Raw genomic sequence first — 25,974 nt, 5'->3', positions numbered from 1 at the left:
TGGCACAATTCACCTCTGTTCCCAGCTGGACAGAGTAGTACCAGCTCTTCAAAAAGATTTTTGCAAGCAGCAAAAGACTTTTCTGAACGCTCCAGCAAAAATGTTAGCATGAACTTGGTTTGGAATTAATTTGGTTGTGCCAAACTCGAAAGAGGACGGGAGCTGGACACTGGATTACCTCCCTGCCTGTTGTATTTTGGCCTTTCCGAAACTCTTTAGCCCCAGGGCTGATTTGGGGTGAGCCTCCCCTGTGCTGAGCACCTCACCCCTGCGTCACAGCTGTGTCATATTCATGCTCTAACACCATGCAACCCAGTTTAGTTTCACAGTGACATATCGGCCGCTGTATTATACGGGTAGATAATCATGAGTGATAGTGAAGTGCAGAGGCAATAAGTCAAATCAGTACTGCACTAAACCTCTCTGTTTTGTTCTCAGCTAACGTTTCATGCTTGTGACAAATGTAGCAAAGGGAGCTGCTCCCAGAATGGGGAATATAGTGTTACTTGTCTGTATTTCTGCAAACAGCTCTAGCGCGGACCCAGGAGACTGGTGCAGGTGGAAGCTTTCAATGAGTGTGCTCTGAGGGCAGTTCTGAGGCACATCTCAGACACGATCTGATGAAACAGCGCACTTAACGGTGGCCCATCTGGGTAAGAAAATGGCCTCAGGAGATGATGAAAGCAGAGACAGTTGTGTTGTCTTGCTCTCCTGAAAGGAATACTTGAAAAATTACATTTTCAGTGATTCCTTATTCATCAGCCCATTAGAAATCTGCTGCTGCGGTTGTGGATGCGTGTGTATTTTGTGAATGTGGGATGCTCCTGAGAGACAATGTTTTTTCCTAAAGAAGACATTAGCCCTTTAGATCTTGCTCCGTCCCTAGTCGTGTCCTTTGGGAGCTGCTCCCAGTTGAGTACTCTGTTATTGTGTGCTTTGAGTAGTCTGAGCCCTCCCCCTGCCACCAGTAAGTTGGAGAGAATGGATCGTGCCTGATTCTGCTGCATCCTCTTCTCCGAGGTGCCCTGTCCCTTCTGCTGTGTGTGACAGGAGAAAAGGGAAGGTAGGCAGCTGTGTCCAGTCTCAAGATTGTTCTTCACGCGTGTCCCAGAGGTTATCGGCCTGCTGATGCAGTCAGGCTAGCTTTTATTCCAGTACTGCATGGTGTCAGCTCGCTCTGGCATGGATCTCTCTGTGCCACTGCACTTTGTGTCTCCTCTGGAAATTGTAATTTGACTGTGTATAGAATCACAGAAGGCTTTTGGTGGGATGAGACCTCTGGAGGTCTCCAGTTCAGCCTCCTGCTCTGAGCAGGGCTGACTGCAAAGCTAGAGCAGGTCGCTCAGGGCCTTGCCCCATCGAGTTCTGGAAATCTCCAAGGATGGAGGTCCCACCACCTCTCCAGACCCCGTCCCAGGGCTGCACCACTCTCCTGAGGAAGAATCCTTTCTTTATGTCCAACCAGAGTTTCCCTTGTCACTGCCTGTGGCCTCCTGCCCTTCCCTCTGCCCCTCTGAGATGAGCCCGGCTCCAGGGTCCTTGTAACCCCGTGGACAGGACAAGGCATGATTCGATCCCCCTCCGCCTCCTGTCCTGCAGGGTGACCCAACCTGCGCCCTCAGCCTCTCCTCCCCAGTCCTGCGCTCCAGCCCCAGCCGTTGCAGCGGCCCTTTGCTGGGCTCCCTTCACTTCCTCTGCATCTCCCCTGTACTGTGAGGTCCAAAACCAGCCACGCTATTCCAGATGTAGCCTCACGCGTGCCAAGGAGAGGGGGAAGTCGCTTCCCTCGACCTGCTGGCAACGCTTGTGCTAATGCAGCCCGTGGTGGAGCTGGCCTTCTGCAGAGCATGCTGCTGACTCACATCCAACTTGCTGTTCACTCGGACCCGGGCGTCCACCAGAGCTGCTCTCGGCCTCCGTTCCTCAGCCTGCGCTGGTGCACAGCGTTGTTCTGCCCCTGGGATTTGTAGGCACAGCAGCCGTCACTGCTTTGATTTATGGCAAAAGTAGGAGGATCCGTAAATGGGTGTTTGTTTCTGACCTTACCCCTGTGAGCTGTGCAGAATTTCAGCTTTTGGGCATTAGCAACGCATCTGTGGTCTGGAAAGAAGTGAGTACTGCGATTCCAGTGCTTAAATGCCTGTGTGTTTTCCGTGACCAGGCTTTTCTCTCTGCCATCTGCAATGCTGTCCCTTTTGACAGGCCCTCAAATGAAAGAGTGTGCAAAAGATAGGTGCTCTCCAGTGGATGTAGGATAAACTTCCAGTGTTCTTTCTCCTTGCGTGCTTTCCACAATGCACAGAGTCTCCATGGCCCCTTCCCGAGCCTGGGGGAAAGGTGATAAACAGCAGCTAGTCTTAGCATGTTCAGAAACGGCCTTTCTTGATTTAATTACGCTGCAGGAGGAGGAAGGCTCCAAGCCGTTGGCAGTAGTCCTCCTCTCGCTTCTACCGCGGTGGTACTGTCGCAGTTTTGGGGACTTAGGGCGTTTGTTGTAGTGGATGGGCATTTGCGACCCCAGAAAAGACCAAGGTCTCTCCGTCTCCTAATGCGAATGAGGACTTGCTCACCCAACAACTCTGTGGGAAAGCAGAGCAAGTGTTTCGATGCCCTGCACAAGGTGCGTAGTTGCGTCCCCAGGACGCTCTGTGCTAGGTCCTTTGGGCACATGAGCAGCTGTCTCTTAATTGTGACTTGTTTTGAGCAGAATTAAGAGAAGCTTAGGGACTCTGAGGTTTTCCAAGCCCTTTCAATTAGCTTCTGGCACATAGGGTTCACAGAACTTGCCTGAATTTATGACCCATTTTTCCTTTAAATGCATGACTTTTTTTCCAGGGATGATTCAATTTCTTAATGTTTTTCTAGCTAAAGGGCATCCTGTGCTTTGATTTGGGGATGAGAGAGGTTCTGAAAGCTCTTCTGGCACCGGGAGCGGACCCTCGCATCTTGGGATGCTGCATCTTCTGCAGAGCTCTCCCAGGCACGGCACGCACCGGGAACATTGTTCGGTTGAACTTAGGGACCTCTCGCGGCTTTAGAAAGAGTGAAAGGTTTTTCCCTGGTCTTGGTTGCCGATGTTTATGTGGGCATGCCGTTAAAAAGGTGCTCTGCCCGCGAGCCAATGTTTAAAGGTTAGGGTCACAGTCATTTCCAAAACAGCGATTAGCTCATGTGCTTGGCAAGCTCTGTTTTTATAGCAACTTTCCAGTCATATAAATACAAAATCATCTTTTTTATCCAGTATGCTTTTTTTAATAATTTTTAAAGCTGCCAAATTTGCTCTATGTGATTTTGAAAGAGAAGGCTGCCTCTGGCTAAGACCACACATGCCAAATTATGAATTTATGTAGGCTGCTCAAATGTTTGTGCAGCATTTACAGCACCCCAGATGAAAGGCACTACCAAAGTGCAAAGTAGCATTATTTTTATTATTGCTACTTTTGTCTACCTCTGAAAATGGGGTTAGGCATGGGCTGACACTTCCAACCTAATGATGGCCCCACGTAGCATGGTGCCACGGTGTGTGGGCTGGAGGCAGAGACTAGACCAAGCATCCCAAGAGTCAGGGAAACAGAAAACAGAAAGAGATTTTGAATCTGTTCACTGTGGTTTTGAGAATGGCCTCTGCCTTCCAAAATCCCACACACACAACGGCCAGGGAGTTTGTTAGCCAGCAGAAGTCTAACCAGGCCTTGCCACCCAGAGTGGACGGGACGGGACGGGCAGCGACGCCTCCAGGACACGTCCCGCCGCTCAGCTGCTCTGCCTGGAGACGGGGATACCTTCCTCTCTGCTCCAAACCTGAGCGGTCTCCTGCGTTACACAGCAAGCAGGAGTCCCTGGAGAGCAGAAAAGGTCCTGTCTGCGCAGCCCGTCGAATGTAGGTCAACGAAAAGCTGTGCTGAGCTATTTTGGCCACCGTGGCAGCAATCCAGAGCAGTCTGAGCGGTGCTTGCTCTATGGTCTTCAGTTTGGCACTGCCGTGAGCCTTCCCGGCTCAGTTACGGCTGTATCCCGGGGAGCAAATCTGTGGGCGCTGCCAAGAAGCGGTTGCCTTGTTTCACGTGAATGGCAGTCCCTTTCCTTGCTTTGTATCCCAGGGGACGCAAAGGCTTCTGCTGCAGACCAAACCCACCTCGTTCCCCTGCAAGCAGTTGCTGAGACGCTGCTCCTACCGAGGGCCGAGCGGCCAGCCTGGGCTGAGGGCAGCCTCAGCTAGTCTGTCCACGCCTGGGAGCGGTGCCGATGGTGACATGGGTTTGCTGCCGTGAGCCTGCCGTGCTCGACCTTGCCCCAAGCTTACTGATTGCTCCTCTGGCAGGTGGTGCTGCCGGAGGGGCCGTCCCCTCTCAAAGCCTATTGTGGAGGGCAGGTCTCTTAAGCACGACATGGTTAAGCTAGAACCTGTGCCCTCCTCGCAGCTGTGGTCCGGCTCTCAGCCAGGCTTTGCAAGTGCCATTTGCTCTTCTGCCAGCCTCAGCGTGCAGACTCGCGCCAAGGGAGTGGTGGTCTGAGTAAACAGTACTTCCTGAGTGCCCTGGACATGCGTTTGGCATCTCCAGCCAAGGAGCCCTGGGCAGCATGCAGATACAGGCTGTCCAGCCTGCCCACCCTGGCCAGCAGGTCTGGATGTACTGTCAAAGAGGCTAATGGCTCCCTTGATGCGTTTTTCCTTCCTACCACCAACCACTTCCCTTCACTGCCAGTGCCAGACGCTGGAAGGGACAGGCCGGTTTCCCCATCTGTCACCTCGGGTGCAACCTGAGCTGCAGCCCTCGCTGAGGTGGCCCGACACCCCGAGCAGCACCCAGCACCGGCGATGGTGCTGAGCCCAGATTGAGGGCTGTGAGCTAGCACTGAGCAGGTCACCTGTGTTTTTGCATGGCAGGTTGAAGCCCCAGAAGAGACCAGGCAGTGGCGCATCCCAGCCGTGCGAAAACATTGTGGTCGCTTACTACTTCTGCGGAGAGCCGATCCCTTACCGCACCCTCGTCAAAGGGCGGGTGGTGACGCTGGGACAGTTCAAGGAGCTGCTGACCAAGAAAGGGAACTACAGGTAAGGGTTGCTCCCCACACGCAGCATGGTGCCGGTTGGACCGCTGGTGACCTCCGGCAGGTACTGCTTCCAGGCCATGCTGGAGGTGCTGTGTTGTGGTCACAGTTGGAGAGCAAGCGTGGCGGAGGTAGGTCAGCAGGACTTCGAGAGGTCCAGACGTCCTTCCAGGAGGACTCCCTCAGGGAATGCTGCAACATGAATGAAACAGCACGGCGAAGGCACCTGGTTGCCAGGGGAACTTCTTGCACTTGAGAAAAATAAGTCCAGAGGTATGCCAGGATTCACTAAGGGCAGGAGTCTTAATCGCAGCAGGAATCCTGCCCACGTCATAGAAGCAGGCTTGTCTTTGGTTTTGGATGCTAAGGTGTGGTTGTTGAAGGGGCTGGATACCGGGGCATGGGAGATTGGGGTTTGTATCAGAAATGTTCTCCATCACAATTCAGACCTTAAATAGAAGCTACTGAATAGCTCTGCAGGTCCTCAGTGTTGGTCCTGGGCTGGTGGTGAGCAGCATCTGTCTGTGCTCAGTGATGCTCTGGCTGATTCGGTGATGCTGGGGTTGCCAGAAGAGGACTTGGCAGGGGAGCCCTCCCAACTTCCAGAGCCATTTCAGCTCCTCCTAAGCTTTCTTCCAGAGAGGACAGGGAGGTTGGACCCTGCCGGAGTCCCAAAGCAGCCATCTTCTGCGTAGTAGCCAGGCATGACGTGTGCAGCTCTCCGAGTAACCGTTTAGAAGCTGGAGATGCTTTGGGAAGCCCTTGGGAACGCTTCAAGGCTCCAGCAACGTGGCCACCTCCAGCCACCGCTTTTGCGAGAGCTGTGAATGTGCTTGCATTTAGGGCTTGTGCTCCTGAATACGCTGGCATTAATCCTGACCCCTGTCTCTCTGGTTTTACAGGTATTACTTTAAGAAAGTGAGCGACGAGTTTGACTGCGGCGTGGTCTTCGAGGAGGTGAGGGAGGATGACACCATTCTGCCCATCTTCGAGGAGAAGATCATCGGGAAGGTGGAAAAGATCGATTAGGCCCCAAGGCTGCGAAGCCGTGAGGAAAGGACTGTGAAAGACTCTGGGACCGGAGGAGCAGGTCTGGGGCGGATGCTGGCGGTGCTACTCTAGCGGCACCGACCCCCGGGCGCTGGGCCACCCCGGGGCGGAGGGCAGCAGCCCTGCTCTTCGCAAGGACCTGGGCAAGCTCCATGTTGCCAGTGGAAGTCGTTTCACCCCCCCCGAACCTGCCAGTGGGAGCCCTGGCCCGGGTTCCCTCTCCATACCGAATATAAGTGTAATGTAGCATTGTACAGTGCATTAGAAAGTGTAATATGACCTTGTTTACTAAAGCTGCATATTTTTGATATATTGTAATAAAAGGAAAATATTTCCAATGTCACAGTGCTCTTATGTAAATGTAAAACATACAGGTACTGCAGAGCTCGCCCAAAGTGTACAGCCATCTGTCAAACTCGGTGTGCTCCTCGCTTTCACGTCACCCTTGCCCGTCCCCTCCGCGCAGATGCCTTCTCTCCGCCGCTGCTTCCCCAGTTTGCCTCTGAAGATTATCGAGCCCTTTCGAAGAAGTCCGTCTCTCCCATCGCTGGCAGACTCAGCTCCTGGACCTGGTAGGATGGTTTTTCTCCTGAGCTTCCTTGCAACTGAGTCAATCTTGGAGGGGAAGAAGGGTCTCTGCCAGCTCTCCGTGCTGGTCCCTTGTCACAGAGCGGCGGGGGACCGGGTGGCCGACAGCAAGCGGCACCGGGAGCGCCGAGGGGGCAGGCTGTGAGCGAGGACCGGCTCCTGCTCGGCGCTGCGTGGCCGGGGCGGCGGGCCGAGCGCTGGGATCGCGTCCCGCGCTCTGCTCCTGCGCGATGGTGGCACCGAGCACGTTGGCCTCCCAGGAGGGCCCTGCTGCTCCGCGGGGCGCCGGCGATGGCCCGCCGCCGGCGCTGAGATCAGGCTTCGGTCGGGGTGGGGGGGGTCTTTCCAGGAGAAACGCAATGGGGGAGGGAACCGATGAGGCAGGTTCAGTCGGAGGACAAAACCGCTCTTTTTGTCAGTCCCATGGAGCTTCTGTGCCTTGGAGAGGCAGCGAGAGGGCCCCGCCATCCCCTCCAGCGCCCATGGCAAAGGGAGGTGTTGATGCCACTTTGTGGGGCTCTTGCAGTCACCCAAACGGGCAGCGGCGCAGACGGGACCCGGGACGCCTCCTGCGCCCTCAGCCACGCGGAAGCCGGGGCCCGCGGCCGCGCTCGCCCCGGAGCGGGACGCAGCGGCCGCTCCCCGCCGGCCTGGGGTGGGGGCTGCCCCGCGCCGGCTCCCGCGCCCGCCCGCGGGGGCCCCCCTGCCTTTCGGGGGCTCCCACGCCGGCGCCCGCCCTGCCCCGTGCCCCGGCTTTGCTCGCGCGTCGCTGAGCAGGGTGGGGGGCTCGGCTCAGCCAGTTGTATATGTCACCGAGTGCCTTTAAACGCGGTCCTGTGACTTGCCTGTCACTATGTAAAATCCAGCCAAAATCTTGCAGTCGTTTTCCGCCAGGGAAAAGCATCGTGAACTTTTTTTTTTTTTTTCCTCCCTCTTTTTTTAAGTTCTGATCGTGTCATGGCCGGCGAGGTTGTTAACACGCCTGGGGTTTCCGTCTCCCCCTTTTTTCTCCGGGGAGGAGGGGGGGAGCGGGGGTCCCCTGTAAATATGTACATTGGCTGAGCGCAGCGTCCTCCAGCGGCCGTGCGGCCCCCGGTGACGTCTCCTGTGCGTTCTCATGTGCTGACCTGTACAATGATCTTTTCGACGGTACTTGGATAAAATGAAATAAAACCCCCACATCCCAACGGCTGCTGGTTTCTTCCTTCGCCGCGGAGCGGAGACGTCCAGGCCGTCGGTAGCTGGTGAGCGCTCGGGTGGCGGGCGGGTGGCGCAGGTCAGGCGCAGGGCTCTGCCCCGACCCGGGGGGCTTGGGCGCACGTCTGGGCTGGGGAGGCCGTGGGCTCCCTCGGGGGGGGGGGTGGTGACAGGGGTGGGAAGGGGCTGCTCTCGCCTCCGCGGGGCCCCGGCAGGCGGCTGAGGCGCCCCCAGCGTAGTGGCGCAAGGCCTGGGAGCAGCAGGCGCAGCGAGAGGGGCTGGGGTGAGCCAGGGGCTCGCGGAGGCCGCGAGCTGGGCGCAGGAGCAGCGTTTGGAGCCCCGCGTGGCTCTCGTCCTGCCTGCCCCGGCTCTGATGGCAGCCCTGGGGCTGCGGCGCGGCCGTGGGGGAAGGCTGCCTGGGAGCTACGGAGGAGGAAACCCCAGCTGGTCCCTTGCAGCACGGTGACAGCCCCGGCCGGGGTCCCGCGACAGCGCGAGGGCCAGCGCTGGCGCCTGCTGCCCGGGCTGGCTGGCGCCGAGGGCCCTGGGCTCCCTCAGGGCTGCACAGGCGGGAGCCGCAGCAGGAGCGCCGCAGCGCGCGCAGGGCCCGGCACCCACCCAGAGGCAAAGGGATCCCGCAGGATCCCTCCGCGATGCCCAGGGCTACAGGCTGGGGCGCGCCGCGGGGGTCCCCCGGACGGAGGCCTTGCAGTGCTGGGACCAGGCGAGGGCAGGGTGCCTGGGGTCCTGCTGCGAGCGTGGGCATGGGCCCCCGTGGTGGTCCAACACCTTAGGACAGGCCTAAGGAGGCCGCGGGGCGAGAGCTGGGCTCAGGGCCACGCTGCCACCGGTGGGAGACCTGCTGGGTCCAGCAGGTACCGGGGGCTTTGCCCTGCACCCGCCGATGGGCTCGATGCCATCCGCCAGCCCAGCCTGCAGGCACCCAGCGCTGCCCTACACCCCGGGTACCCCAGGCCCAAGCCAAGCACGCTGTGCCACAGCCCCGAGACGTGTGGGCAGCTCGACACGTGCCATTAACCGCTGTCGCCCGCGCCAGGCAGCAGGGCCATGCTGGCTCGTCGGGTGAGCAGGGGCTGCCGGCACAGCTGGAGACACAGCTGGAGACACAGACCAGAGCTCGCAGAGTTTCCAGGTCCTTTATAGCACGCGCCCGAGCAGGACAGGGCTCACAACTCATCTCTGGTTTCAGCCGTACCCGAAGGACTCGGCTCCTCCGTGTCCGTGGTGTTCGCGGGGGTCTCCGGCACCTGGAGAAGGCAGCAGTGAGACGCAGGCGAACGGGTGCCCCATCCCTGACCCACAGGGCAGAGGAGCAGGGTTCGTTCCCGCAGGGGCCTGCTGGGGACCCTCGCTCCTGCCCAGCAGGGGGCTGGGGCCACCCTCAGGTGTGGGGCGGGGGGCCCGGGCCTGGGGCAGGGGGGCTGTACTAACCACAGGCGGCTCCTCGGGCAGCGTCCCCCCGTTCTCCAGGAACTTGGAGAAGGTCTCCACGTCACGGGTGCTCTTGTACTCGATCATCTGGAGCCGTGGGAGAGAAGGTAGCGGAGCGGTGATGCCCGAGTCTGACCCCCATCCCCTGGGGGCCAGGAGAGCCGGGTGGCCCTGCAGGGAGCCTGGCCCTACCTTCCTGCCCGGCCCGGCAGGGAAGTAGTGCAGCGTCGGGTAGCCGTGGATGGTGATGTTCTCCAGCTCGTTGGCCGTGGCGTCCATCTCGGCGATGACAATGTCCTCATGGTCCTTGTAGCGCTCGCCCAGCTCCTCCCAGGCAGCGGCCATCTCCTTGCAGTGGCTGCACCACGGTGCATCTGTGGGACACGGGCAGTGCCGGGGGCGGGGGGGAGGACATGGGGTGTCCCCACCACCGTGGCCGCACCCTGCAGCGCCCAGGCGCAGGGGCTGCAGAGACCGGGGCGCAGCATCCCACCGGCAAGGGGATGGAGCCAGGCTGGGGAGGAGCCCAGCGGCGCTGCGGGGGCCTGGGGGGGAGCAGCACTTGGGGAGGGCCGTGGCGGGGAGCTGAAGGCCAGGCCGGCCCCGGGCTGTCGCACCGGCACTTACAGAACTTGACAAAGACGTTCTTGGTCTCATCGAACGCCACCTGCTCGAAGGTCTTCCCCACGAGGACCTTAACGGGCCTCGTGTCCCAGTCCTCGGGGGGCTCCGCGCTCAGCAGTCGGGGCTGCAGAGAGAAGGGACAGCGGCAGCCAGTGGTGGCACAAGCACTCGGGGGCCAGGGAGGGATGGGGCCTCAGGGCCCTCAGCCTGTGGCTCTGTCATGGCCAGACAGTGGCAGGACCAGGTACCAGCCATCTCCACACACACCCCCGCCCCATGGCACCCGGCCCTGGTGATCGCTTCCATTCTGCCTTTCGGACCACTTCTTCCCCCTCTGCCACCGTCCCACCACTGTATGTGTCCACATTTCTGGTACTGGGAGGGGGCATCTCCCCTGCCAAGCCTCTGGCCTTGCCACACAACTGTCGGTGAGCAGGTGGCTGGGGTTCACTGTGCAGCTGCTATCATTAGGCTTCAGGGTTAACAGCCCAGCGCTTGCTTTGGGAAGCACCCTTATCGCTGGCTGGCACTAGCTGCCACGCTCAAGGCTCCCAGACACCTGGCACAGGGCGGCCAAGCCCGAGCGGCGCCGTCCTCACCTTCACCTTGCCGTCCAGCACGGCCTGGACGAAGGCGCTCACGGCCGAGGCCGAGAAGTCGTCCTCCTCCATCTGGTACTTCCTGTTGGTCTCCATCTTGATGAAGCGCAGGGTGGGCGCATCGGCCGGCGTCAGGCCGAAGAAGGGCAGCACGCCGGCGCCGTACCCGTTCACGTCGATGAGCACGAAGAGGACCTGGCCGGGGCGGGGGGAGACGGGGGACGACGGGCAGCGCAACGGGCGTCCACGGGCGCCGCGGGGCCCCCGAGCCCGGCGCGGGGCTGCGGCTCACCTCGCCCCGGAAAGCGGCGGCGGCCTCCCGAAAAGCCCCCTGCAGCTCCAGCTGCGCCGCCTCCGTCTTGTTGAGGAAGAGCAGCATGTGGTAGGGGATTTTGGCGCCGAAGATCCTGTCGGAGGTCTGAGGAGGAGGAAGAGGAGGAGGCCGGTGAGGGGCCTGGGGGGCACCGGGGGCAGCCGGGGCCGGGCCGTACCTCGCTGCTGAACTCCATCACCAGCTCCAGGCTGCGCACGCGGATGAAGCGGGTCAGCTCGGCCGCGTCGAGGCCCCGCGCCGGGTCCAGGGGGAAGTCGGCCCGCTCCTCGTCGAACTGCGAGGCAGAGGGGTCGGCCAGGCCGCCCGGCATCCGCCGCCCTCCCCCAAAACCTCCCGCCGCCGCTCACCTTGAAGAGGCAGACGGTGTCGGCGGCCAGCCCGTACGCCTCGAAGAGCTCGGCCGCCTCGGCCACGCCGAACGCCACGTCCACCAGCTCGCCGGCGAGCTCGTGAAAGGCCCCGGCGGCTTCGCCCCGCAGGTCCTGCCAGGTTGCCGGCGGCCGTGAGCGGGGGGGGGCCGCGCCGGCGGTCCCCCCACCCGCCAGCCGCCCCGGCCTGCGGCCGTGCCCACCTTGAAGAAGCCCACCACGGCCACCTCCTGGGAGCTGATGAAGGCGGCGGCGGCGGCGGCGTCCCGCAGCAGCGCGGCGCTGGGGCCGATGCGCCGCCGCATCCAGCGCACGATGCCCTCGGCGTCCAGGCGGCCTGGGCACGCGGGCCGGGGCCGCCAGCGTCACTGTCGGCCACCCGCTTGCCGGCGCTGCCTCGCCACCTCCTTCCCACCATGCTGTCACTGCAATGTCACCTCCCTCCCCCCCCCCCCCCGGGCTGCAGTGCCACCACTGCAGTGGCAGCCGGTCGCCATCGCTGCTTTGACCCTCCCCCCCCCCACACTCCTCACCACCATGTTGCCCCCCCGCTCGCCATCCCCACGCTGTCCCCATCACCGCTGCCACCACCTCCTGCGTCACCCGCTCCCCGTCCGCCGGCGCTGCGTTTCCCCCTCCTCCCTGGTGCTCCCTGCCCTGCCCGTCCCAGCGCCCCACGTCGTCCCCCGCCCCGGCCGCCGCAGCCCTACCGGTGTAGGCCGCGGGGTGCGTGCGGTTGCCATCGCGGAAGAGCTTCAGGGTGGGGTAGGTGGTGATGCCGAACTCGCCGGCGAGGGCCGCCTGCGCCGGGGCGTCCACCTTGGCCAGCCGCAGCTCGCCGGACTCGTTCCTCAGGATGGCGGCGGCCTGGGCGAACTGCGGGGCCAGGGCCTGGCAGTGCCCGCACCACGGCGCGTCTGCGGGGCGCCCAGGCGGTCAGCCCCTCCCTCCCCCCGGGGCCACCACGGCCACCGTGCCGTCCCTGCCGCCTGAGGGTGCCCGGCTACCTCGCCCCGAGCTGGGGGGGGTCCCTGCAGCCAGCGCGGGGGGGATGCACCTGGCGCGGGGGCTCCTTGGCCGGCTGGTGGCCAGGGACGCGGTATGGTTGTGTGAGCCCTGGTGGGCTCCTGCGCATGCCCTGTGCCCCTGGCCCATGCCCTGTGCCACCAGCCCATGTCCCACGTCCCTGACCCATGTCCCATGCCCCTGCCCCCCGTCCCTGTCCCTTGTCTCATGCTGTGTCCCCCTGCCCCATGGCCCATGCCCCTGGCCTGTGTCCCATACCCTGCCCCATGTCCCATGTCCCATGCCCCTGCTCCTTGTCCCTGCCCCAGGTCCCATGCCCCAACCCATGCCCCATATTCCTGCCCCATGTCCCATGCCCTATGCCCCGACCCACGGCTCAGCCTCATGTCCCATGCCTTGTGCGCCTGGCTCATGTCCTTTGTCCCTGACCCATGCCCCTGCCCCTTGTCCCTGCCCCAGGTCCCATGTTCCTGCCCCATGTCCCATGCCCTATGCCCCAACCCCTGCCCCATGGCCCTGCCTCATGTCCCATGCTTTGTGCTCCTGGCTTATGTCCTATGTCCCTGACCCATGTCCCATGAATTGTGCCCCAGCCCATGCCCCATGTTCTATGCCCTTGCCCCATGTCCCATGTCCATGACCCTTGTCCCTGCCCCATGTCCCATGCCCCTGCCCCTTGTCCCATGCCCTATGCCACTGGCCCATGGCCCAGACACATGGCCCATGCCTTGTGCCCCTGGCTCATATCCCATGTCCCTGCCCCATGTCCCATGCCCCTGCCCCTTGTCCCTGCCCCATGTCCCATGTCCCTGCCCCATGTCCCATGCCCCTGCCCCTTGTCCCTGACCCATGTCCCATGTCCCTGACCCATGTCCCATGCCCCATGGCTCATGCCCCATGTTCTATGCCCCTGACCCTTATCGCATGTCCCATGTCCCTGCCCCTTGTCCCATGCCCTACGCTGCTGGCCCATGTCCCAGGGCCCTGCCCCACGCCCTGAGCCCCTGCCCACCATCCTCATGCCCCTGCCCCGTGCCTGCTGCCCCACATCCAACACCCGGTACCCCTGCACGACCCCTCAGCCCTTCCCCTTGCCCTGCCCGCAGCCTCCTGCCTGCGCACGTGGCCATGCGCCCGCGCTGCACCCGCTGCCTGCACCCAGGCCGCTGGCGGCCCCCTGCCCGCGCCCGGGCACTCACAAAACTCCACCAGCAGCAGCCGGTGCTCGCGCAGCGCCCGGGCAAAGTTGTGCTCGTGCAGCACCAGGACGCCGTCCTCTTCCCCCAGCTCATCCGAGAGCGCTTCATCCGCCACCTCCTCCTCCTCCACCTCCCCGTCCTCCGCCTCGGCCCCCGGCCCCTCGCCGGCCCCCCGGGCCGGGCCCAGCCAGGCCAGCGCCAGCAGCGAGAGCCACAGCAGCCGGGCCCCGGAGCCCCGCATGGCGCCACGGCCGGCGCCGAGCGAGAGGGGGCCCAGATAAGGGCCAGCGGAGCGGGTGGCGCCGGCGCCCAGGGGCTCGTGGCCCTCCGCTACTGGCTGCCGGCATGGCCGATAAGGCGGCGGGAGCAGGTGGCCGGTTTCCAGCGGCCGCGGGCGGCGGGACAAGGCGCCGCGGGGGCGATGGGGGAGAGCGCCGCGCGGATACACCAGCGAGAGCCGAGGCTGTACGGTTTAATGGCGCCGGCCGAGCGAGGCCGGGGCGAGCGGCCGGCGCGGGGACCGTCCCCCGGCGCCGCAGGCCGGGCCGCCCGGCCCACCCACCCCGCTGCCCACCACGGCAGGCGGTATTAAAGAGAGAAAAGGGGGGAAAAAAAAACAAACAAACAAACAAACAAAAAAAAAAACCCTAGCGATTAAAAATGACTTTGGTTGCCGAGGCGGCGGCCGGCCCCCTCCCCGCGGGGGCGAGGGCGGCGCGGGGCCAGCGGCCCCCCCCCCCCGCCGCCCTCAGCCCTCCCAGTCCCGCTCGATGCGCAGGCCCCACTCCCAGGCGAGGTGCTCGGCGGCGTCGTCGTCGGTGACCAGCGAGCGGACGCGGTAGGCGCCCCGCGCCAGGCGGCCTCGCGGCACCTCCTCGCCCGGCGTCACCACCTCGTACTCCTCGGCCCGCGGCGCGTAGCTGCCCACCATGAAGACGTCGCGGTCCACTGGGCGAGAGGGCGAGAGGGCGGGTGAGCGGCCGGGGTGCTGGGGGCGACGGTGGCCACCGCCCCCCCCGACCCTCGTACCCCCCTACTCACCCGGCCGGCCCCAGCGGTACGTGAGGTGCCGGCATTTGAGGCCGCAGACGATCTCCCGGTTCACCTGCGAGGCAGAGGGTGGGCGCGTGGTGGGCATGCCCCCCCCCCCGGCGCGTGTCCACCACCCCCCCCGAAACCCCCCTCCGCGCCGCCCCGGTGAGCGCTGGGTCCCCAGATGGCTCGAGGGTGCCAGCAGCCCCCCAGGGTGTCGGGGACCCTCAGGTGGCAGGGACCAGGGGGTGGCAGGGAGCCCGGGGTGGCCAGGACCCCCAGGATGGCAGTGACCCCCCCCCAGGGTAGTCGGGTAGAGGGACCAGGACACCGGGGTGGCAGGGACCGTGGGATGGCATGGACCGCCACGAGGCAGGGACCTCCGGGTGCCAGGGACCTTAGGGTGGCAGGCACCATAGGACGGCAGGGACCTCTGGGTGCCAGGGACCTCAGGGTGGCAGGCACCATAGGACGGCAGGGACCTCTGGGTGCCAGGAGCCCCCTAGGAGGCAGGGACTGGTGGGTGGCAGGTACTCTGGGGTGGCAGGGACCACAGGGGTGGCCAGGCTCCCCAGCATGGCAGGGACCCCAGGGTAGTAGAGACCCCAGAGGAACCAAGACCCCAGGGTGGCAGGGACCACGGGGGGGGGGAAGGCACCGCAGGGCATCAGGGACCCCCGGGGGGTGGGGGCCAGGACCCTGGGCGAAAGGGACCCCGAGGCGTGAGGGACGGCAGGGCGTCAGGCAGGCAGCGCCGTGCCCAGCTCAGCCAGCGGGCGCAGGGCAGCGGGTGCCTGCCTCACCTTGAAGGACACCTTCACCCTGTAGTCCACCCCCTCCTTCAGCACGAAGGACCGGCTCCGCAGCGCCTCCAGGTCACCTGCACCGGGAGAAGGGACCCGTCAACCCGGCTTCTCCCCCTCCTCCTCCTTAGCTGTGACAACCCAGGCACGGGCACCCAGGGGTGCCCTCCCCATCACCGCTCACCTGTCAGGTCCATGGTCATGGGCCCCGGCGCCTGCTCGCACACCAGGGTGAGCCTCATCACCTGCACGTTGGGTACGCTGGCATCTGGGTGCAAGCAGGAGGGCACAGGCCTTACTCACCCGCGCCCGCCGGCACGGCATGGGGCGCCGCAGCCCCAGGGTGCCCCGAGCCTGCGTCCCGCACGGCCAACAAGCAGGGCCGTATCTCGCCCACACGTCCCGGTGACGGCTCGAAGGGCCGGGAGGGCTGGGCACTGCTGCGGTGGGTGAGGGATGCCCACGGCGCACGGCTCCAGCACAGTGAAAACCTGCCTCTGGCACAGCCAACGGGGTATTTTGAGGTCGGCCGCGATGCCCACGCTCGGCCGCAGCTGCGCTGTGCCTGCGCCCGCAGGGGACCGGCACAGCAGAGCCGGGGCATCTCAGGCCAGCCCAAACCTTAGCATCAAAGCCTTTGGGGTAAGATCTTGTTTAAGAGGGACCAGCCATGGATATCTCCAGTGTGATCCTCCATGGTTTTGGAGAGGTTCGGGGATGGGGGGATGGGGCGGGGGGGGGGCGCAGAGGAGATGGGCGGAAGGAGAAGGCACATGGACGCAAAGACATCCCTCGAGGCTGGCACATGCGCACGAGCCACATGTCAGGCAGCCATCCCATCGCATGCACCCTACCAGCTCGCATTCAACTCGCTGGGCCACTTGCACCCCACCAACCCACCTGCACCCCACTGGCCTGAGTGCACCCTGCTGGCCCAGTTGCACCCCACACCCCCCTCCATCAACTTGCATGCCCCTCCCTGCAACCCAAGGCCCCGCACCGGGTGCCTGCCTCCCACACCCCAGCGGCCGGCACGCCGCGGGTGCTGGGCTCACGGAGCACCCCTGCCCGCCTGGGGCAGACACCAAGGGCAGCAACCTCGGTCCTCCGCCAGGCGCGGGCGCCAGCCCCGGGCGGCTGCTGCAGGAGCTGCGCCCCGCTGGGAGACACGGGCAGCCGTGCCGCCCCGGGCTCGGGCTCCCAAGCCTCCCCCCCCGCCGTTCGCTCCATCTCTGTCAGCCCAATGAATTTCCCGGTCCCTCCGTAACCGTTCCTATGGAAACGGTGCGGTGATCCCGTCACCAAGGCAACCGGGGTCCCCGGGCAGCCGTTAACCATGTCGGCGGGGGGATGCCGGTGTCTCCGTGCGGCGAGGGGCCGGGTGGGGACACAGGCAGCACCCGTGGGCGATTCCAGCTGGGCTGCACCCCCCCCAACCCCCCCCCCCGGTGCAAGGGAGGCCACACGGGGCGCTGGCGAAGCCCGAGCTCCGCTGCCGGGCAGGAGAGCATCGCCCAGCCTGGCAGGGCCCCTGCCGCGGCGGGCAGCACCCGGCCTTACCCACAGCCATGGGGATGGCCCCCAGCAGCGCCTGCTTGTACTTCCTCAGGCTCTCGTCCCCCGGGTCCAGCTGCTGGATCTCCTGCAGGCTCTTCTTCTCCGGCGTCCTGTACGCGAGGGCCACGTCGGCGTCCTCCTCCTCCAGCGACAGCGTCACCCCCTCCTTATCCGCCATGATGTCTGCGGGGGACAGGCAGTGGCAGCCCCCGCAGCCCCGCTGCCCGCGGGGGGCAGACACCCACCCACCGCCTGGGGACACGCAGGCGCCAGCTCCGGCACGGGGCAGGGGTGGGGACGGCCGTCCCCGGAGGCACCCTGAGCACCCGGGGCAGCGGACCCCCCCCACGCCGTCCCCACCACCTGGGGACACCAGCAGGCGCCGGGTTGTCAGCCCCACAGGGGCACATTTGAGACCTGGTCACGAAGCGTGAAGAGCTCGCGCCGCCCGGTGCACGGCCCCCGCCACCTCCAGGCGCAGCCCGCCAGGGCCCTTTTTGCCCAGTCACCCACCAAGCCCTTGTCACCTCCCGGCGTCCCCCTCCAACGCAGCAGAGCAGCCACCGGCCCCGTCTCCCGCCCCAGCGTGCCAGCGGCTGGGGCAGAGGGTTAACAGGAAAAAAGCCACAATAGAGTCAAGGGTTCCCCTGGTGGGTGCTTGGGAGGGGGCGCAAGGGTGGGTGCTCTCCCCCCTTCCCCGGACAGGGGTGTCCGGTGCATCCCACCTCCCAGCCGCAGAGGCAGGCCTGGCCCCGGGTCCCTGCCCTGCTCCCGCCACCCGCCCCATCACCCCCTCCAGCCCGCCGCGCCGATCGCAAACACCGCTCTCCCCAAAGGCCTCCGGGAGCTGGGTGCGGGCTGGGTGGGCAGCCGTGCCGGCTGGGCCCGGGGCGCAAAGCCGAGGCCCCGGCGGGTCGCGGCGCCCGGCCCGCGCGTCGGGGTGACGCCGGGGGGGCGAGCCCCGCCGGAGCGCCAGGTCTCGGCCCGCACGGCCGCCCCTCGCCCCGTGGTGCGCCCCGAGCGGGGATGCTCGGATGCCCCAGGCCACCTCGGGGATGCTTGGGCCCTCGCCGCCCGGCACGCCGCGCCCCGGCTCGCCCCGGTACGTCGCCAAGGTGCCGCTGGCCCCCTCGGGTACCGGCGGCGATGCTCAGCGCGCCCCGGGGCCACCCTCGGCCCTCGGCCGCCCGGGGCGATGCTCGCGCCGGCGCCCCGCTCACCTCGGTAACACAGCGCCAACCAGAGCAGCTCCAGGAGCTGCCCGCCGGCCTCGCACACGTCCAGGCCGAGCATGGCCGGGCCGCGCCGGGCCGCGCCGCGCTGCTCCCCCGCCGCGGCCGGGGCTGCGCTGCCCGCTGCTCGCCCCGCGCTGCGCTCCCCGGCGCCCGCTGCGCTCCCCGGCGCGGCGCGGCGCGCGCGGCCCGGGCGGGGCGGCGGCGGCGGCGGCGGCGGCTCCGCTGCCCGCAGACGCGGCGGCTCCGCTGCCCGCCCCCGCCCGCCCCCGCCCCTCGGCGGCTCCAGCCCCGCCGCTGCTGGGCGGCGAGACTGCAGTGAGCTCATCCGCCCTGCCCGCCGCCCGGCCCGCACCCTGCCCGCACCCGGCCCGCACCCTGTCCGTACCCAACTGCACCGTGCTGCACCCTACCCGCACCCTGCCTGCACCCATTTGCACCCTGTCCTTACCCAGCTGCACCGTGCTGCACCTTACCCGCACCCTGCCTGCACCCTACCCGCACCCTGCCTGCACCCTGCTCGCACCCACCTGCAGCCTACCCGAACCCTGCCTGCACCCATTTGCACCCTTTCCTTACCCAGCTGCACCGTGCTGCACCCTACCCGCACCCTGCCTGCACCCATTTGTACCCTGTCCTTACCCAACTGCACCGTGCTGCACCTTACCCGCACCCTGCCTGCACCCTGCCCGCACCCTACCCGCACCCTGCCTGCACCCATTTGCACCCTGTCCTTACCCAGCTGCACCGTGCTGCACCTTACCCGCACCCTGCCTGCACCCATTTGCACCCTGTCCTTACCCAACTGCACCATGCTGCACCTTACCCGCACCCTGCCTGCACCCATTTGCACCCTGTCCTTACCCAACTGCACCATGCTGCACCTTACCCGCACCCTGCCTGCACCCATTTGCACCCTGTCCTTACCCAGCTGCACCGTGCTGCACCTTACCCGCACCCTGCCCGCACCCTACCCGCACCCTGCCTGCACCCTGCTCGCACCCACCTGCAGCCTACCCGAACCCTGCTCGCACCCATTTGCACCCTTTCCTTATCCAGCTGCACCGTGCTGCACCCTACCCGCACCCTGCCTGCACCCATTTGCACCCTGTCCTTACCCAACTGCACCGTGCTGCACCTTACCTGCACCCTGCCTGCACCCATTTGCACCCTGTCCTTACCCAACTGCACCGTGCTGCACCTTAACCGCACCCTGCCCGCACCCTGCCCGCACCCTGCCCGCACCCTACCCGAACCCTGCCTGCACCCGTCTGCACCCTGTCCATACCCAACTGCACCCTGCTGCATCCTACCCGAACCCTGCTCACACCCACCCGCACCCTGCCTGCACCTTGCTGCACCCTACCTGAACCCTGCCTGCACCTGCCTGCACCCTGCCTGCACCTGCCTGCACCCTGCTGCATCCTACCCAAACCCCACCTGCACCCTGCCCGCACCCACCTGCACCCTACCCAAACCCTACCTGCACCCTGCCCGCACTCAGCCCCCACTCTGTCTGCACCCACCTGCACCCTGCTGCACCCTGCCTGCACCTCCTGCACCTGCTTGCACCCTGCCTGTACCCTGCCCACACCCTGCCCAAACCCTGCCTGCACTCTACCTGCACCTTGCCTGCACTCTGTCCGAACCCTACTTGCACCCTGCTGCACCCTTCCCAAACCCTTCCCACACCCTGCCCATACCCTACCTGCACCCTGCCCAAACCCTGCTGCACCTGCCTGCACCCTGTTGCTCCCTGCCCGAACCCTGCTGTGCTCTGCCCACACCCTGGTGCATCCTGCCCAAACCCTGCTGCACCCTGCTGTGCTCTGCCTGCACCCACCTGCACCCTGCCCACACCCTGCACAAAACCTGCTGCACCCTGCCCCAACCCACCTGCACCCTGCTGCTCCCTGCCTATGCCTGTACACTGTCTGCACCCTACAGCCTGCCTGCAAGATGCACCCACCCTGCCCACACCCTCCTGCACCTCCAGCACCCTGCCCACTCCCTGCTGCACCTCGCGCACCCTCTTGCACCCTGCTGCACCTCCCGCACCCTGCCCCAACCCACCTGCACCCTGCTGCACCCTGCTGCCCAGCCATTTGAGCACCCCCCTTCCCGTCTGCACCCTGCAGCAAGGGGCGACCTCAGCGCGCCTCGGCCACCACCCAGGCCCCGGTGCCCTCCGCCAGCACCCCGGGAAGAGGGCTGGGCCGACGTGGGGCTCGGCGCCAGCGCTGCCCTCCAACACGGCCCAGCAGAGCCCGGTGGAGCAGCACAGCTGCAGCGCCCGTGGCTGGCGCCATGCGGGTGCCCATGGGTGCGGCGCAGGGGACTGGCCCCATGTGGGTGCTGCTGGGTGCTGTGCATGGGACTGGTGTCATTTGGGTGCCCATGAGTGTGGTGTGTGGGCCTGGCCCATTTGGGTGCCTGTGGCCACAGTGCAGGGGGCTGGCCCTTTTTGGGTGCCTGTGGGTGCAGGCAGGGGACTGGCCCATGTGGGTGCCCATGGGTGCAGGCAAGGGGCTGGTGTCATTTAGGTACCCGTGGGCATAGCACAGGAGGCTGGACTCTTTTGGGTGCCTCTGGGTGCAGGCAGGAAGCTGGCCCACGTGGGCGCCCCTGGGTGCAGGCAGGGACCTTCCCCACGTGGGCGCCTGTGGGTGCAGGCAGGGGGCTGGCCCCACGCGGGTGCCCCTGGGTGCAGGAAAGGACCTGCCCCACGCGGGTGCCCACTGGTGCAGGCAGGGAGCTGGCCCCACACGGGTGCCCGTGGGTGCAGGCAGGGGGCTGGCCCCACGCGGGTGCCCGTGGGTGCAGGCAGGGGGCTGGCCCCACGCGGGCGCTCACTGCCCGGCCCGTCGGGTGCGGCAGGCGGCGGAGGGCGCTGCTCCCCGGGGGCGGCGGGAGCGCGCGGGGGCGGCGGGAGCGCGCGGGGGCGGTGCCGGGGCGGCGCGAGGGGGAGCGCGGCGGGCGGGGCGGGGGGGGGGGGGGGGGGGGGGCCGGGCCGGGCAGCCGCGGCCCCGGGCGGAGCGGGGCGCGCTCCCGCCATGACCATCGGCGGCGGCCGCCGCGGCGGGTACCCCCGTCTCCAGATGCCCTGCCTGCGCAAGGTGAGCCCGCCCCGCCGCACCGGCACCGGCACCGGGCAGCGGCACCGCGGGGCACCGGCACCGGGATCACGCGGGGCACCGGCTCCGCGGGGCACCGCGCCGGGCACCGCCGGGCATCGGCACCGGCACTGCGCCGGGCACTGGCCCCGCGCCGGGCACCGCGGGGCACCGGGACCGCGCCGGGCACCAGCACCGCGCCGGGCACCGGCACCGGCACCGGGACCGCGCCGGGCACCGCGGGGCACCGGGACCGCACTGGGCACCGCGGGGCACCAGCACCGCGCCGGGCACCAGTACCGGCACTGCGTCGGGCACCGCGGGGCGCCGGGACCGCGCGGGGCACCGGCACCGGCACTGCGTCGGGCACCGCGGGGCACTGGCACCACGCTGGGCACCGGCACCGGCACCGCATCAGGCACCGCGGGGCACCGGGACCGCGTTGGGCACCGGCCCCGCGCGGGACCCGCTCAGCCGCTGCCCGCGAAGGGCACTCCCGGTCCCAGCGGCAGGCCGGGGGCCGTTGCCCTCGCCGTCGCCCGCCTGCCGCCGCGCCGTGCCAGCCCGCGGTCCGCGCCGGCGCCCGGGCTCCTCCCGCACTGAGCGCGGCCGGCGCTGGGCCCGGCAGATGGAGCGGATGGTGGTCAGCATGCAGGACCCGGACGCGGGCGTCAAGATGAGGAACCAGCGCTTGCTCATCACCGTCATCCCGCACGCCATGACGGGTGGGTGCCGGCGCGCCGCCGAGGGCAGGGCGCGCCGGAGGGCCCCCACCCAGCCCCCGGGGCCCCCCCGCCGCCCCGTCCCGTCCCGTCCCGCCTGGCCGACGCTGCCCTCGCTCCGCAGGGAACGACATTGTGGAGTGGCTCATCCAGAAGTACGGCATCTCCGAGGAGGGTGAGCGCCAGGCGGCCTGGGGCGGCGGCGGGCGAGGGGGGGGTCCGCCGCCGCTCTCCAGCCCCCCGCTCCTCCTCCGGCAGAGTCGCTGCACCTGGGCGACCTCATCGTGAAGCACGGCTACATCTACCCCCTCAAAGACCCCCGCAGCCTCGTGCTCCGGGCCGACGAGTCGCCCTACCGCTTCCAGGTGGGTGCAAGGCCGGCTCTGGCAGCGGGCCGTGCCGGCGGCCGGCCTCTCTCGGCCAAGCTGGGGGGGTCCCGGCACCGAACGTCCCCCCGAGGGACCGTCACGGGCCCCTCCACGACGGCACAGCTCGGACTGCCCCCCTCTCCTCCCCCCCCAGACCCCGTATTTCTGGACCAGCACCAAGTGGCCGGCCACGGAGCTGGACTACGGTAGGTACCGCGGCGGGCGGCCAGCCGGCCCGCGCCGGCCGCCCCGGCTGAGGCGGCGCCCGCTCCCCTTGCAGCCATTTACCTGGCGAAGAAGAACATCCGCAAGCAGGGCGACCTGATCGAGCACGAAAAGGTGGGAGCTGTGGCGCGGGCCGGGGCTGGGGGGCTCTCGGCTGGCCGCCGGGGCCGCGGCGGGGCGGCCGGCGCTGCGGTGGGTCGGCCCCGGCTCGGGCGACGCCGCTGCCGCCGCTCCCCCAGGACGACTACAACCTCCTGCACAAGAGGATCAACCACACGTGGGACTTCGTGGTCATGCAGGCCCGGGAGCAGCTCCGGTGAGCGGCGCCGGGCAACGGGGCCCTTTTTTTTTGGGGGGGGGGGGGACACCAGGGCGCAGGGGGGGTGCCAGCGCCTCCCCGCTGCCTTTGCACGGACAGGGCGGCCAAGCAGCGGCGCAAGGGCGACCGCATCGTCATCGACTGCCAGGAGCAGGCGTACTGGCTCGTCAACCGGCCCCCGGTGAGGACGGGGGGGGCCCCGCGCCGCGGCGGGTGGGAGAAGGGGTGCGGTGTGGCGGCAGGGGGGCGGCTGCTGCCACCGTGGCCCCCCAGCGCCCGCCCGGCAGGTCCCAGGCGTCCTGCCGGCGCCGCGTGGCCAGAAATAGCCCAGGTCCCCCGGGGCGGGCGGGCGGCGGTGGGGGGGCCGCGCGCCGGGGCCGGCCAGCCCTGCGGCGCTCCGCTCTCCGTGCAGCCGGGAGCCCCCGACGCGCTGGAGCAGGGACCCGAGCGCAGGAACGGCCGCGGCAGCCGGGTGCAGCTGGTGAGTGGGGCTGGGGGCTGGGGGGGGGTGGCAGAGCAGCGTGCACCCCCCTCATCCCCACCCCGGGGCGCCCGTCCTCCCCACCCCGGGGCGCCCGTCCTCCCCACCCCGGCGCCCCCAGCTCCGCTGACGTCTGCGCGTCTGGCTGCCCCGGCGGCGGCAGCGGCTCGCGCGCCCGCTGCCCCCCGCCGGGGGCTGGCATGGCGGGGCGGGGGGGCACGGCTAACGCCGCCCGCCGTCCGTCTGTCTGTCCGGCTCCTCACTAACGGCCGCGTTTTCTCTTGCCCGCTCCGCGCCCCGGCGCGCCCGCCCACGTAAGTGCCGCGAACCCGGGGCTGGCGGCGGCGGGGGTCCGGCCCGGGGAGCTCGCGCCCGGGCGCCGGCGGGTCGGGCGCTCACCCGGCGCCGTCCCTCTCTCGCAGGCCAAGAACATGGATTACTACAAGCGGGAGGTGAGCGGGGCGGCGGGCGCGGGGCCGGGGCGGGGGCCGGCCCCCCTCTGACGCCCGCGCCGCCGGCCCCAGATCGAGCGCTGCAGGAAAGCCATGGCCAGGAGCAGGGTGAAGTCGTCCATCTGCCTCGAGGGGTGAGCGGCGCCCGGCCGCGCGCCGGGGGGCCGGGGCGTGGGGGGCCGCGAAGCCGAGGCTTCGCCCCCGCCGCCAACCGCCCCCGCCGCCCCTCTCGCGGCAGGTACCTCAAGTTCAACGAGCAGTACGTGCCCCACGACCCCATCATGTCCGGCTGCCTGCCCAGCAACCCCTGGATCACGGACGACACGGCCTACTGGGCCATGAACGCCCCCACGTAAGCGCGCCGCGCCGCCCGGCCTCCCGCCCGGCCCGGCCCCGCGGCCGCCCGGCGCCGCCGCTGAGCCGCCGCTCTGGCCCGCAGGGCGACGGCCCCCACCAAGCTGCGGGTGGAGCGCTGGGCCTTCGGCTTCGGCGAGCTGCTGGCCGACCCGCTGGGCCGCGCGCAGCTCCTCGACTTCCTCAAGAAGGAGTTCAGCGGTGAGGCAGGCGGCCGCGGCGGCACGGGGCTGGCCGGCGGTGGGGGACGGGACGGGACGTCCCGGCGGCCCTGCCCGACGCCGCGGCTCCCTCCCCAGCCGAGAACTTGAGCTTCTGGGAGGCGTGCGAGGAGCTGCGCTACGGCGAGCAGTCCCGCGTCGCCGCCGTCGTGGCCTCCATCTACCAGTGAGTGCGGCGCCGGGCCCGGGGTGGGGGCGCCGCGGCCCCCAGGGAGGTCCGCTCAGGACGCCCTGGCCGCCGGCTCCGACTCCGCAGGCAGTTCCTGGCGCCCGGAGCCACGCGCTGGGTGAACATCGACAGCAAGACCATGGAGCGGACGCTGGAGGGCATCAAGGCGCCCCACCGCTACGTGATGGACGACGCGCAGATGCATATCTACATGCTGATGAAGAAGGTGGGCACGGGCCGGGCCGGGCTGGGCTGGGAGAGGCCGGGCCCCGCGGCCTGACGCTCTGCTCGCCCAGGACTCCTACCCGCGCTTCCTCAAGTCCGAGCTCTACAGGAACCTCCTGGCCGAGGCCGTCATCCCCCCCGAGACCAAGAAGCGGTGAGCGAGGGGGGTCCGGGGGGGCCCCGCGGCGGGTCCCGGGCGGCGCTGACCCCTCCGCCTCCGCAGGGTGTTCCCCTTCATGCGCAAGCAGCGGCACTCGAGCCCCAGCCCGGCGCTCCTCCTGCCTGTCGCCGACGGGGAGGACAAGGCCAGGGGCCCCGCTGCCGCCCCCCTCCCCGAAGAGGAGGGCTAGGGGCCGGCCCGGCTCACTGCCCCCCCAGGCGCAGGGCTCGGCGCTGCCGGCGAGGCCCCTCGGCAGCCCACCTGCCTCGGGGACCCCCCCCGCCCCGCCGGGGCCGGGCGAGCGATGCCCCCGCCCCGTCACAGCACCCTGCCTGCCGTAGCACTAAAGGAGAGAAGCCATATGCCCCCCCGCCCCCCGGTGACGGGCCGGCCGTGGAGCCCCCCGCCGCGGGGGCCCGGCCCCGTCCTGCCCGCCGGGGCGCCTGCAGCCAGGCAGGCCTGGCGCGGGGCCGCCCCCCCCCCCCCCCCCCCCCGCCTCGCTCCGGCCCGACGCGTGCACACAATAAAGGACCCCCGCGGCGGACCGTGCGGTGGCTCGTGTGGTTTCGGCGACGGCACCGGCGGGGGGGGGGGGGGGAGTGCAGCTGAGGCTGGGAGGCCCACGCGGCCGTGGCCACCCCTGCGCCCTGCCGGCTTTGCCCTCGGCGGGGGCGGCCGGCGGCCTCCCTGCAGCACCCTAACGCGCGGACCCACATCCAGCACGCGGCGGGGGCACAAAGGCTCCTTGCAGGCAAGAAGTGTCCCCCCCCGCCCCCGGGCCAGCAGCCCCGGGCCACCAAGGCCCTGAAGGGCTGGCAGTGGCACGCAGGGTCCCCCCCCCCCGGCTGGCAGCTGAGCTGCTTTGCCTGCCCACGTCCCCTTAATCCGAGCCGGGGCTGAGGATCTCCTGGCAGGATTATTCTCTTCCCCAGAGCCGGATCCCAGCCGCAGGGGGATTAACGCTGGCCATTATGTAAGCGAGACGGTGGCTCGTACCACCGGGGCCGAGCCCACCCCGCGCTCCCCTAAGGCCCCGGCGCGGGCGGAGGGGA

The 25,974-nt window shown here is 67.7% G+C and overlaps 4 protein-coding genes across 9 annotated transcripts in view; 2 read left to right on the top strand and 2 right to left on the bottom strand.

Annotated features, from left to right (window-relative positions):
• Positions 1-6,445, top strand: part of AXIN1 (axin 1) — an 88,250-nt gene extending 81,805 nt beyond the window's left edge. For all 3 annotated transcript variants that reach the window (XM_068908507.1, XM_068908508.1, XM_068908506.1), the window contains 2 exons: positions 4,889-5,056; positions 5,955-6,445. In XM_068908507.1, the coding sequence (XP_068764608.1) occupies positions 4,889-5,056; positions 5,955-6,081 (295 nt within the window). In that variant the 3' untranslated portion in view covers positions 6,082-6,445. The remainder of the gene's footprint in view (positions 1-4,888; positions 5,057-5,954) is intronic.
• A 2,581-nt stretch (positions 6,446-9,026) lies between these two features.
• Positions 9,027-13,740, bottom strand: PDIA2 (protein disulfide isomerase family A member 2). The gene is made up of 11 exons (XM_068908347.1): positions 13,490-13,740; positions 11,975-12,181; positions 11,468-11,601; positions 11,244-11,378; positions 11,054-11,170; positions 10,855-10,980; positions 10,563-10,757; positions 9,967-10,087; positions 9,532-9,713; positions 9,340-9,426; positions 9,027-9,155 (listed from the first exon to the last, which is right to left on the bottom strand). The coding sequence occupies exons 1-11, from the start codon at positions 13,728-13,730 to the stop codon at positions 9,075-9,077; spliced, it is 1,626 nt and encodes a 541-aa protein (XP_068764448.1). The 5' UTR covers positions 13,731-13,740; the 3' UTR covers positions 9,027-9,074.
• Positions 13,741-14,060: 320 nt separating this feature from the next.
• ARHGDIG (Rho GDP dissociation inhibitor gamma) lies at positions 14,061-18,222 on the bottom strand. The gene is made up of 6 exons (XM_068908362.1): positions 18,102-18,222; positions 16,885-17,064; positions 15,509-15,592; positions 15,325-15,401; positions 14,531-14,594; positions 14,061-14,437 (listed from the first exon to the last, which is right to left on the bottom strand). The coding sequence occupies exons 1-6, from the start codon at positions 18,172-18,174 to the stop codon at positions 14,238-14,240; spliced, it is 678 nt and encodes a 225-aa protein (XP_068764463.1). The 5' UTR covers positions 18,175-18,222; the 3' UTR covers positions 14,061-14,237.
• A 2,934-nt stretch (positions 18,223-21,156) lies between these two features.
• On the top strand, positions 21,157-25,195 carry RGS11 (regulator of G protein signaling 11). 4 transcript variants are annotated; one of them, XM_068908351.1, is made up of 17 exons: positions 21,157-21,229; positions 21,855-21,951; positions 22,073-22,123; positions 22,207-22,313; positions 22,471-22,522; positions 22,597-22,655; positions 22,781-22,857; positions 22,960-23,041; positions 23,273-23,341; positions 23,770-23,793; positions 23,866-23,927; positions 24,032-24,145; positions 24,233-24,348; positions 24,447-24,534; positions 24,625-24,763; positions 24,834-24,916; positions 24,986-25,195. In XM_068908351.1, exons 1-17 carry the CDS (start codon positions 21,167-21,169, stop codon positions 25,110-25,112), a joined length of 1,410 nt encoding a protein of 469 aa, XP_068764452.1. In that variant the 5' UTR covers positions 21,157-21,166; the 3' UTR covers positions 25,113-25,195. The 4 variants fall into 4 exon arrangements, with proteins under 4 accessions (XP_068764452.1, XP_068764451.1, XP_068764453.1 ...); XM_068908350.1 differs by having other exon boundaries at positions 23,764-23,793; XM_068908352.1 differs by lacking the exon at positions 23,273-23,341.
• Positions 25,196-25,974: the final 779 nt, after the last annotated feature.

This window comes from Struthio camelus, chromosome 15 (assembly GCF_040807025.1).
Source record: "Struthio camelus isolate bStrCam1 chromosome 15, bStrCam1.hap1, whole genome shotgun sequence".
NCBI lineage: Eukaryota > Metazoa > Chordata > Aves > Struthioniformes > Struthionidae > Struthio > Struthio camelus.
This window is presented reverse-complemented; position numbering and strand designations above follow the sequence as displayed.